Here is a 12,199-nt window from a genome sequence, read left to right on the forward strand (position 1 = left end):
GTTATGAACTGTAGATTAAAACTGAAGAAACTGCAGAAAGGTGGGAATTTAAGGAGATGGGACCTGGATAAACTGAGTAAACCAGAGGTTGTAGAGAGTTTCAGGGAGAGCATAAGGGAACAATCGACAGGAATGGGGGAAAGAAATACAGTAGAAGAAGAATGGGTAGCTCTGAGGGATGAAGTAGTGAAGGCAGCAGACGATCAAGTAGGTAAAAAGACGAGGGGTAGTAGAAATCCTTGGGTAACAAAAGAAATATTGAATTTAATTGATGAAAGGAGAAATTATAAAAACGCAGTAAATGAAGGAATACAAACGTCTCAAAAATGAGATCGACAGGAAGTGCAAAATGGCTAAGCAGGGATGGCTAGAGGACAAATGTAAGGATGTAGAGGCTTCTCTCACTAGGGGTAAGATAGATACTGCCGACAGGAAAATTAAAGAGACCTTTGGAGAAAAGAGAGCCACTTGTACGAATATCAAGAGCTCAGATGGAAACCCAGTTCTAAGCAAAGAAGGGAAGGCAGAAAGGTGGAAGGAGTATATAAAGGGTCTATACAAGGGCGATGTTCTTGAGGACAAAATTATCGAAATGGAAGAGGAGGTAGATGAAGATGAAATGGGAGATACGATACTGCGTGAAGAGTTTGACAGAGCACTGAAAGACCTGAGTCGAAACAAGGCCCCTGGAGTAGACAACATTCCATTGGAACTACAGACGGCCATGGGAGAGCCAGTCCTGACAAAACTCCACCATCTGGTGAGCAAGATGTATGAGACAGGCGAAATACCCTCAGACTTCAAGAAGAATATAATAATTCCAATCCCAAAGAAAGCAGGTGTTGACAGATGTGAAAATTACCGAACTATCAGTTTAATAAGTCACAGCTGCAAAATACTAATGCGAATTCTTTACAGGCGAATGGAAAAACTGGTAGAAGCTGACCTTGGCAAAGATCAGTTTGGATTCCACAGAAATGTTGGAACACGTGAGGCAATACTGACCCTACGACTTATCTTAGAAAATAGATTAAGGAAAGGAAAACCTACATTTCTAGCATTTGTAGACTTAAAGAAAGCTTTTGACAATGTTGACTGGAATACTCCCTTTCAAATTCTAAAGGTGGCAGGGGTAAAATACAGGGAGCGAAAGGCTATTTACAATTTGTACAGAAACCGGATGGCAGTTATAAGAGTCGAGGGGCATGAAAGGGAAGCAGTAGTTGGGAATGGAGTGAGACATGGTTGTAGCCTCTCCCCGATGCTATTCAGTCTGTATATTGAGCAAGCAGCAAAGGAAACAAAAGAAAAATTTGGAGTAGGTATTAAAATCTATGAAGAAGAAATAAAAACATTGAGGTTCGCCGATGACATTGTAATTCTGTCAGAGACAGCAAAGGACTTGGAAGAGCAGTTGAACGGAATGGACAGTGTCTTGAAAGGAGGATATAAGATGAACCTCAACAAAAGCAAAACGAGGATAATGGAATGTAGTCAAACTATGTCGGGTGATGCTGAGGGAATTAGATTAGGAAATGAGACACTTAACGTAGTAAAGGAGTTTTGCTATTTGGGGAGCAAAATAACTGATGATGGTCGAAGCAGAGAGGATATAAAATGTAGACTGGCAATGGCAAGGAAAGCGTTTCTGAAGAAGAGAAATTTGTTAACAGTGAGTATAGATTTAAGTGTCAGGAAGTTGTTTCTGAAAGTATTTGTGTGGAAGTGAGACATGGACAATAAATAGTTTGGACAAGAAGAGAATAGAAGGTTTCGAAATGTGGTGCTACAGAAGAATGCTGAAGATTAGATGGGTGGATCACATAACTAATGAGGAGGTATTGAATAGAATTGGGGAGAAGAGGAGTTTGTAGCTCAACTTGACAAGAAGATGAGACCGGTTGGTAGGACATGTTCTGAGGCATCAAGGGATCACTAATTTAGCATTGGAGGGCAGCGTGGGGAGTAAAAATCATAGAGGGAGACCAAGAGATGAATACACTAAGCAGATTCAGAAGGATGTAGGTTGCAGAAAGGACTGGGAGATGAAGAAGCTTGCACAGGATAGAGTAGCATGGAGAGCTTCATCAAACCAGTCTCAGGACTGAAGACAACAACAACAACAAGATCCTGAGAAACCAGTACCCAGAACAACCACCTCTGGCCATAATAAGGGCCTTGATACACCTGGGCATTGAGTCAAACAGAGCTTGGATGGCGTGTACAGGTACAGCTGCCCATGCAGCTTCAACATGATACGACAATTCATGAAGAGTAGTGACTGGCGTATTGTGATGAGCCAGTTGCTTGGCCACCATTGACCAGATGTTTTCAATTGGTGAGATATCTGGAGAATGTGCTGGCCAGGGCAGCAGTCGAACATTTTCTGTATCCAGAAAGGCCTGTACAGGACCTGCAACATGCGGTCGTGCATTATCCTGCTGAAATGTAGGGTTTTGCAGGGATTGAATGAAGGGTAGAGGCACGGGTCATAACACATCTGAAACGTAACGTCCGCTGTTCAAAGTGCCGTCAATGCGAACAAGAGGTGAGCGAGACGTGTAACCAATAGCACCCCATACCATCAAGCCGGGTGATACACCAGTATGGCGATGTCGAATGCTCGCTTCTAATGTACATTCACCGCGATGTCGCCAAACATGGATGCGACCATCATGATGCTATAAACAGAACATGGATTCATCCGAAAAAATGACATTTTGGCATTCGTGCACCCAGGTTCATCGCTGAGTACACCATCGCAGGCACTACTGTCTGTGATGTGGCGTCAAGGTTAACCGCAGCCCTGGTCTCCGATCTGATAGTCCATGCTGCTGCAAACGTCGTCGAACTGTTCATGCAGATGGTTGTTGTCTTGCAAACGTCCCCATCTGGTGACTCAGGGATCGAGACGTGGCTGCACGATCCGTTACAGCCATGCGGATAAGATGCCTGTCATCTCGACTGCTAGTGATACGAGGCCGTTGGGATCCAGCACGGCGTTCCGTATTACCCTCCTGAACCCACCGATTCCATATTCTGCTAACAGTCATTGGATCTTGACCAACGCGAGCAGCAATGTCGCGATACAATAAACCGCAATCACGATAGGCTACAATCTGACCTTTATCAAAGTTGGAAATGTGATGGTACACATTTCTCCTCCTTACACCAGGCATCACAATAACATTGCACCAGGCAATGCTGGTCAACTGCTGTTTGTGTATGAGAAATCGGTTGGAAACTTTCCTCATGTCAGCACGTTGTAGGTGTTGCCACTGGCACCAACCTTGTGTGAATGCTCTGAAAAGCTAATTATTTGCATATCACAGTATCTTCTTCCTGTCACTTAAATTTCGCATCTGTAGCAAGTCATCTTTGTGGTGTAGCAATTTTAATGGCCAGTAGTAAAACAACTTTTGCTAGCTGGTGTGTTTCCCCAAAAGATTATGCCATATCGCAGTTAGGATTCTGCCGGGGCGAAGTATGCATCTTTTACTGTCTCTTTTGATGTTCAATCAGAAAAAAATTTGTCAGTATAGCAAATAGTATTTAATTTATTTGTAATATATTTTGTATGTTGGACACATCTTTGATCTTCTTGGATGCCTATCCCAAGAAATTTTGTAGAGCTTACATTTTCGAGGGTTCTAGTAAACAACTCTGTGTCTGGCACTAGTGGACATTTATTTTGCACTGTGTGTATACATATTGTAACTCTTTTTTCTGTGTTTATTACAGATTTGTTTCCAGAAAACCAGTCTGTAATGTGGGTGGTACAATTTTTAAACTCATGTAATAATTCTTCTTTGGTCCTCCTTTTACTATCACATTTGTGGAATCGGCTAGTCAGTTCTAAGTCACTTAAAAAGAGTAGAAACGGAACTGGTCCTACAATGGAGCCTTGTGGTGCACCATACTTGATGCTCTGCTTTTCTGAGTAGTAGGACTTTATCTTGTTCCCTTCTTGGATAGTAAGCTTAACTAATTGCTCTCTGTTTTGGAGATACGATTTTATCCATTAGGCACAATAAAAAGATTCACACAATCAAAGCTTTCGGCCATTAAGGCCTTTGTCAGCAGTAGACACACACACACACACACACATACACACACACACACACACACACACACACACACACACACACACACTTAATGGCCGAAGGCTTTAACTTTGTGAATCTTTTTATTGTGCCTATCGCGATTCAGCATCTCCGCTATATGGTGAGTGGCAGCTTTCCTTCTCTGGTATTGTTACATTCCATCCTGGATTTTCCATCATTTGATTTTATCCATTCATAGGCTGGGCCCCTAATACCTACAGGTTCAAGTTTCTGAAGCAAGATGTTGTGATTGATGACATCAAATGCTTTAGAGAGATCTAGAAATATGGCTAAGATATGTTCTTTATTGTCTATTGCATTTAAGGCTTCATTTAGAAATTCACAAAGTGGTAATACCAAATATTACACATGCAGTGTGTCATCCCTAATGCACAATAGAGAAATATTCACATTACAAAATTCATCAGGAGAGAAGAAAGGGTTTTCAGATATATTCCCTAAACTTATTCTTACACTGTCGCATTACATTAGTAAGACTCTTAACTGTCAGATGGGAGTGAACCGAACACCTTTGTGATTGAGTAATGCACACCCTTTTAAACAAGACTCAAGTTTGGTACACAAGTCGTGTTTTGATCTTGTATCATGGTCATGATATGCACTATTTCTTTCGTACACTGAGTGGTTATTAATCACAAAGCACATAAGAGACAAAATATACTGTGAGGTCATTAATATTTTATGTTTTCCAAAAACATTTCTGCATATATATGATTTCTTTTAACTCCACTTAAAATATGGATCTTTTATAAGTAATGAATACCTTCTTCACCATTTGTTGGTTACCCCCAAAACATAATGCCGCTGGACAACAAAGAATGAAAATAACCACAACAAGCAACATTAACAGCACCGGTATGAACAGTTGACACCTTAATATGGAGTGCATAAGTTGCTGAACTAGCTCTCATGGTTAAATCAAGAACATGGCAAGACTAATTTAATTAATTGTCAATATAATGGCCTAAGTATTTGGAGGAGTATACTTGGTGTATGTCTTGATTATTATATTTTAATCTTATGTCCTCCTGCACTTACTGAGCCCTATGAAAATGAGTGTACTGTTCTTCTCTTCCTTTTCGTTTTACGTTAGGCCATTGCAACTGAAACACTTTTGCATATCACATATTGTTTACAGTTAGTTGACAGGGCAGTCATCAGGTACATAATTACCGCCAGGATGATCAAACTGCAAAATTTTATTTTCCACACTATGTTCCTGCTGTTCTTTTCTATAGTTGCGTTTCTAACAAGCAGTTAGGTCTGATTTTTGCAGTCTTTCAAATCACACTTCTTCATCAAAAACCACGCTACATCATGGGAAGACGTATTGTTACAATGAAATATTTATAACAAGAGCCGTCACTTAAAAGTTTTATTTAATAACATTTAAATCTGAAGTTAAAACTCAAAAGAAAACGGCAAAACAACTTACCAACAATACTAAAATAATTCCGGCTAAAACTGCAGCACTAAGTGCACACCATAAATGAGACAGCAGTTCCATATTCCAGGTTATAATGGTCCTTCTCTGCACATTATGGACTGATTTTTCAAATACGCTATGCCACGTCAAAACTTATTCTTTCAAAGCATGTTGTTGACATTGCACAGCTGGCACAGTGTGGATAAACATATGACGTGATGATGAACACCGAAAGCAACAAACTCTGGCGGCAATAGTGTGAGCGTGAAAACGAATCGTAGCGTCTTCTCCTTTAAAGATCTTTGTATTTATTTGTGTGTAACAGGTTGACATGTAAACTACACAGTGGGTGGGCGTATGGATTGGAGGAAGTGTGCAGACGGTATGTAATTGTAAAGAACGTTGTTTATCATACCACTTCTTTGTAAATATTCAAAGAATTCCTAGTATTGAGATTTGCGTCCGTTTCATTTTCTGGCAACGAATATCCGTATTTTTTTTTTCCTTTTTCATTGCGAGCTTTCTCCCGCATTCACCTCGCGGTTTTAAAGCAAGACAGATTAGCAAGTGTGAGCTATTGGTTGCGAATAATCTGTTATTTTTGCATATTTTGTATAAATGGACGAATTGTAGAGTTACAGATGACGCCAACTGAAAAGCAAGTTCGCACTAACAGAACTGCGTCAACAAACAGATTACCTATATCGTTCCTGTTTATTAGTATTGCTATAATTTTATGAGATTGCTGAATGTAGTCATTGTGTAGCATAATCATTGAAATAATACATAATCAGCGCCGAACTTCTTAAATTTCACTGGAGAGATTTATAAAATGAAACGTAACTTACCCTTCGTTTAAGGCAATTCTCAAGCCAGCCGTTGCATTCTCGTCAGAGAGAAATCATCCTTGCATTTTTGTGAAATGAGTGCATTGCCAAAGTTCTAGAGCTGTAAAAAAACACCTGGGGCGAAATCATGATCCAGATTTTGAATGACTTGATGGCTTCTGGGCAAGGTAATGGCTATGAGATTAGTGTTAATGCGGAGAAACTGAAATTCCTATCACAGATGATAATGTGTTTATGTAGCCAAAAGATACATTTCAGATACACTGTTACCTGTGTGTAAAACACTTGTTGCTCTTGCAGACAGGACTATCTTCTCACTTGGAGTAGGGCTAAGGTACTGTGTCCATACTTATCATTCACAAATAACTTAGCATCTCCCCCCCCCCCCCCCCAAACACCCACCCTTAATACACCTTTACAACCAGTTGCTGCAATAGTCTACAAGCCGCAAAGAACAATTACATGCTCCTGTATCTGACCCCTAATGAGGGTTCTGACCAGAAGACACTCGCAGCATGTAGCCATATTTACATTTTAATGTATTTACTGAGCTCTCCTATCCATTCAGCCTTTGTGGGCACTTCAACACACTAACATGCAATGTTGATTCTACCATCCCCAACACTCTGGTGCTACGCTGTTGAGAGTTTCATGTCTTTAGAAACACTGAAATGAGTTCTGCCACTGATATCTTGATATGCTGCCCTGTTGACCCGCAGACAATGCTCAGTGGAAGTGCTCAACAATTTTCCCTCAAGTGACTACCTATTTCCTGACTGAGATTTAGCAGCATGAGAGGAAGTTGCCAAACTAGATCTCAAGAAGGGCAATTTGACACTTCACACTCAAATAACTATTTAAACATTGAGTGTACACTAGATGTAGGGGGATCACATTACCAACAGGATCTGCCAAGCCAATAATGCATCCACCCAAAATCTCCAGGCCATCTATAATGACTACCTACCTTTCATTGGAATGGAGAGTACTGCTCTTCAATCAGGGCAGGTGTAAATCTCTGCAGCAGATCGAATGCCCACCAACTGCAAATAATCTCATAGCAATTTGTGCAGCAATGGCAAAATACTGCTGACTTATTAAGGAGAAGAGAAAGAGATCCTGGTATAAATTGCTGAACATCATAGCATTTTCCATCATGATATACAGCACCTGGTCAAGGCAAAATTCAGTTTCCCATGTTGTGGTATCTTTTGAGGGAAGCTGAAGAAATCATTCTTTCCCTTCTCAATCCAGTCTTGGACACATGAAGCTTTCCTGACTAATGGGAGGATGTAATTTTAACAACCCTAGTGGCATTTGGGATGGACCATACATGCCTCTGTGGCTTTCATAGTGTAGTTCTCACCAGCTACTTAGGAACACAATTTTGGTTCAGAGATATAATTTTATGATGACCTTACCCTACTGTAAGTGACTGACCAAACAGTCTTTCCAAAGCAGATAACACAATATTGGTTTCTGTTTCTATCCTGAGAAGGCTTATGATACCACTTGGAGGCACAATATCCTCAAATAGCTTAGTTAACAGGGTTTCAAAAGATATCTACCTATGTTCATACAGTCCTTATTCACATTATTTCTTCTGGTATCATGTTGTAAAAGTCTTGCCAGATGGGTTTGAACAGGATAATCATATCCTTTAAAGCAGTGCACTCAGTGTTGCTATTTTTCTGTAGTCATAAATGGTATTACATCTGCTATTAAGAGGTCAGTACAATATCCATTATGCTTGGATGAGTTTGCTCCCCCAACTCTGAAAAAGCGATGTGGCAGTTACAGGTAATATGAGCATATCCATTTGTGATTTGTCTGTAGCAGTCATAAATTTCAGTAAGTAAAATTCTACACCTACCACAACGGCTTTTATTAAATGCTACCAACTTCAGAGGATTAGTTGTCCCATAAAAATCTGTCAAACATAAAATTTATGATACTAAAACAACCTAATCTCAATGTAGCTGAAAGTAATTGAAATTAATATTGTATGGGTATTGGTAAAAGCTTTTTCATACAATTGCGATACAATTTAATTTAGAAATGGATAAGCTACCAGCCACCAATTTTACTGGATCATGGGTTCTCTTAGGAAATTTAGCTGTGTTGGTTGAACCTTCAGTCTCCATAAGCTCAGTAATTCATTGTACAATATAACAATCAGTTATCAGCCATCACTTTCCAAGTTATTGCATCATGTGAAAAGTACCAACAGGTGTGTGCAATTAATTCAGCAATATATACCTAAGCTGCCAACACTGCCCAATTCACTGAAGGACTGGACATCACACAATACCTGGCTACCTGAACTGCATGAGAAACATTGCTACATGTTTACTTGTAGATGCTTGTTTTGTACCCTAGCTGAATCTAAGTTTTAATTGTCAAGATTGCTAGTCTTCGTTATTTATTTTTTATATTTATTTATTTTTTAACTATAGTATATAAAAAGATTTTGCTTACTGATCATGGTTTATGGTATTTCTCCATATCTCCATAACAGTTTTTGAGCATAGTGTAGCAATTTTAAGGCTTTATGGTTCGATATGGTGCATAAGATATTTAATAATAATTGTTAAATGCTGTCTCCTACAACTTCCAAAGGTGTGGGAAAAAAACAATTTGTTGTGTGATATTTGGTGCACTATATATCTCAAAGTTGAAAATAACGACTTCCCGGAAGGTAACTGAAGCTGGTTTTGTGGAGTGGGAAGGTACACGGTTGGATGACAGCTTTAATTGGTACAGGAAAGATTCAGTGTTATGATTTGGTTGGAGTGATTGGCGCAAAATAAAGTGTTTCCCCTGTAGAGCGTCCCCCATGGTTTACCTTGGGTGTGGGGCTGAGCGTCAGGCCTTTGGATAGGACTGGAACTTCCACATGGCAACAGTGTTTTGGATTTGTTTAGGTTTTAGATTTTCTGTGATGTTGGTAAGCCATTCTAGGGCATGTGTTAGATGGAAAATGCCAGAAAAGACAGGACCTGGATGCTATGAGGGATGATGAAGTGGTTCACTGGGTATAGGAAATGAACATCTTTCCCACAATTCTTCCCACTCTTCTAAAATTGGTATTCCGCCACCCACCCAATCTTCATAATATCTTGTATCACCATCCACACACCACAAACACTTTGAACATCCTGTACTGTAGAAGATCCATGTGTAAGAACAGTCCAATACACCCACTCAAAGCAACTGAGTCCAATCCCATCATATGCTTATTCCATACTGTCAGAGTATGGAATAAGCTGTGTATGCTGTGTAAGCATTCATGACCTAGACCAGCAATGCTGCAATTTTTGAACAGCATTTTATGTGAGCATGACCACCAGCCAACTGTCCACTTACTAGACTATGGCCTAGAGCACAGCTGATCACCCATTGGCTGCTTCACAGCTCATGGCATCTCGTAATGTAGCAGAATGGGACAGTATAAAACAAAGAGAAGAATGTCATGTGTTAACAAGACTGTGATATTATCACACAATCTTGAGGCGGAGTCATATAATGGGTGGGTATAATTAAACTGCCAATGTTCGGAGTGTTGCAGTGTGGTCTGTATATGTTGCAGGACAAAGAAACATCGTAGGTATGTTTATTAATTGGTGTGCTCACAGAGTATGCTGAAAAAATAATAGTTCCACTTACTGTCACTTGGTGAAAATATGGCACAGTAAGTTGTCAGAATGTGTAATGTTTCCTACTTCAGTGTTAGTATGCTGTCTTTCATATGCCAATGCATGCTGATTTCTTTTTTGAGAAGTGACTGTCAATAGTATAGTGTGAAGAAGGTTGAAATTTTTCATACGAAACACAGTTATTGAGAAGGAAGACTGTGAACTGCTGGTAAGATTGTTTTATCGGATCGGCAGCAATAGCAGTGCTGCACAGTGGGAATATCACCAACAGAAATAGTTGCAAAGCACTCATGTGTCAATAAATTGGCTAAAGAGTATGATCAAGAAATTTGAAGAAACAGGTGAATCAGCTGTTGCAGCAGGGACAGAGAAGCTGCCCATTCCAATGGCAGTTGTTGTTGAAGTTGCTGTAGCTATAGCCAACCATGCTGTGCATGGCTCAAATGTTGCAGCCAGTGCTCGAGCTGTGTCATGGGAATTGCCTCTCCATTGGAGAACAATTTGAAAACTTTTGCAGTGCTTTTGACACTGGTATCCCTGCACGATTCAGAATGTGCACCAAATGAAGCCCCAAGATAGGCTACAACGGCGTGACTTTGCCCTACATTTTTGGCACGCATGGAAATGGATGACGTGGCCCTGGAATGTGCTTTTGACAGACAAGGCATATTTTACTATGATCGGTGCGGCAAGTGCACAGAACTGTTGCGTGGGGGGGGGGGGGGGGGGGGGGGGGGGGGGGGGCTGTTCTACTCCTCCACATGTTGTGCAGGAATAACCACTGCACTCAGCTTGTGTGACCGTGTGGTGTGGTTTCACGAGCTCCTCCATTGTCTGTCCATTTTTCTTCAAATACTGGGCTTGCATTTGGGAGGATGATGGTTCAAACCTGCATCTGGCCATCCAGATTTAGGTTTTTCATGATTTGCCTAAATTGCTCCAGGCAAATGCTGGAGTGGTTCCGTTGAAAGGGTATGGCCGATTTCCTTCCCTATCCTTGACACAGTCTGCACTTGTGCTCAGTTTGTAATGACCTCGATGTCGACAGGATGTTAAACCCAATCTTCTTTCCTTGCTTCTTCGAAGAGATGACATGTCAAGGGCCTATTAGGTTTACTGTGAGATCTCCACATTATAATGGTGCATGTGTGGCCTTCCAGATCCTCTGACCGGAATTCATGTGACTTCTGGTTGAGGGGATATATGAAAGATTGTGACTGTCAGGGATTTATCTGGAGTCCTTGATCTGAAGGATAGCATACAACAATGTATCACTCTGATTACACTGGATGTGCTGCAACAAGCTGCCGATCATGCCGTGTTATGGATGCAGCATGTTGCCGAGTCTGGAAACCATATTGAACATATGTTATAACTTGTGACTATATCCTAGTAAATGTACTAGAACCACCCTTGTCGTGTGTTTGACCATTTCTCCCCTTTTCCTGCACCCACACCACATTCTTACTAGACTGCGGCACTTGAAACATAGTCAGTTTCATTTTAACAACCCAGTACATGCAGAAGCTTTAGTTGTATTGCTATACACTTACTATACCTATGCAAGCTAATAAGTTTCTAATGAAATTAAGTGCATAATACGCAATTCCTAAAAAATTGTAGGAGGATTGTACTGCAAACACAAAATATGTTTAGCCAAATGTAAACACACCCTGAGATCATTCTTTGAAAGAATAGTACACAAAACAGCAGTTGTAATAACAATAGAACTCAATGTACAGACACTGATATCATGTTAGCATCAAAAGTCATGGTGTGATTGTGAAGTAATTAATGAAAGTTATCAGCATATTGTTATCAGCGAATCGTTTGTGAATTTGTAATGTAAAAATCAAGGTGTTTAAACATGCTAATTTTATCGGGCCAACTGCCACCATTTGTCAAGCTAAATTCTGTAACCAGTTTTATAAGAGTGTATATTTCAATTGTATTCGGTTTATAAACAATACATAGAAAGATTTTGTGATCGTTGAGTATTCGGTTTATAAACAATACATAGAAAGATTTTGTGATCGTTGAATGTTATATAAGGACCAGCCATGTTACACCAGTTTATGTGGAGTTAGCCTTGAAGTCAATTAGTGTGCCACATTTGACGAGAAATATACAAACGTTAACTATTCA

General features: G+C 40.1%; 2 protein-coding genes across 2 annotated transcripts in view; one reads left to right on the forward strand and one right to left on the reverse strand.

Annotated features, from left to right (window-relative positions):
- The window catches only part of LOC124607311 (dolichyl-phosphate beta-glucosyltransferase), a 114,060-nt gene extending 108,238 nt beyond the window's left edge, over nt 1–5,822 (reverse strand). The window contains exon 1 of the mRNA XM_047139608.1: nt 5,560–5,822. Coding sequence (XP_046995564.1) covers nt 5,560–5,631 — 72 coding nt within the window. The 5' untranslated portion in view covers nt 5,632–5,822. The remainder of the gene's footprint in view (nt 1–5,559) is intronic.
- Nucleotides 5,823–5,827: 5 nt separating this feature from the next.
- LOC124607310 (TNF receptor-associated factor 6-B) overlaps nt 5,828–12,199 on the forward strand; it is an 80,195-nt gene continuing 73,823 nt past the window's right edge. Inside the window, exon 1 of the mRNA XM_047139607.1 lies at nt 5,828–5,932. The gene's annotated coding sequence lies outside the window, so the exon portion shown is untranslated. The remainder of the gene's footprint in view (nt 5,933–12,199) is intronic.

Source organism: Schistocerca americana, chromosome 3, assembly GCF_021461395.2.
Source record: "Schistocerca americana isolate TAMUIC-IGC-003095 chromosome 3, iqSchAmer2.1, whole genome shotgun sequence".
NCBI classification, from domain to species: domain Eukaryota; kingdom Metazoa; phylum Arthropoda; class Insecta; order Orthoptera; family Acrididae; genus Schistocerca; species Schistocerca americana.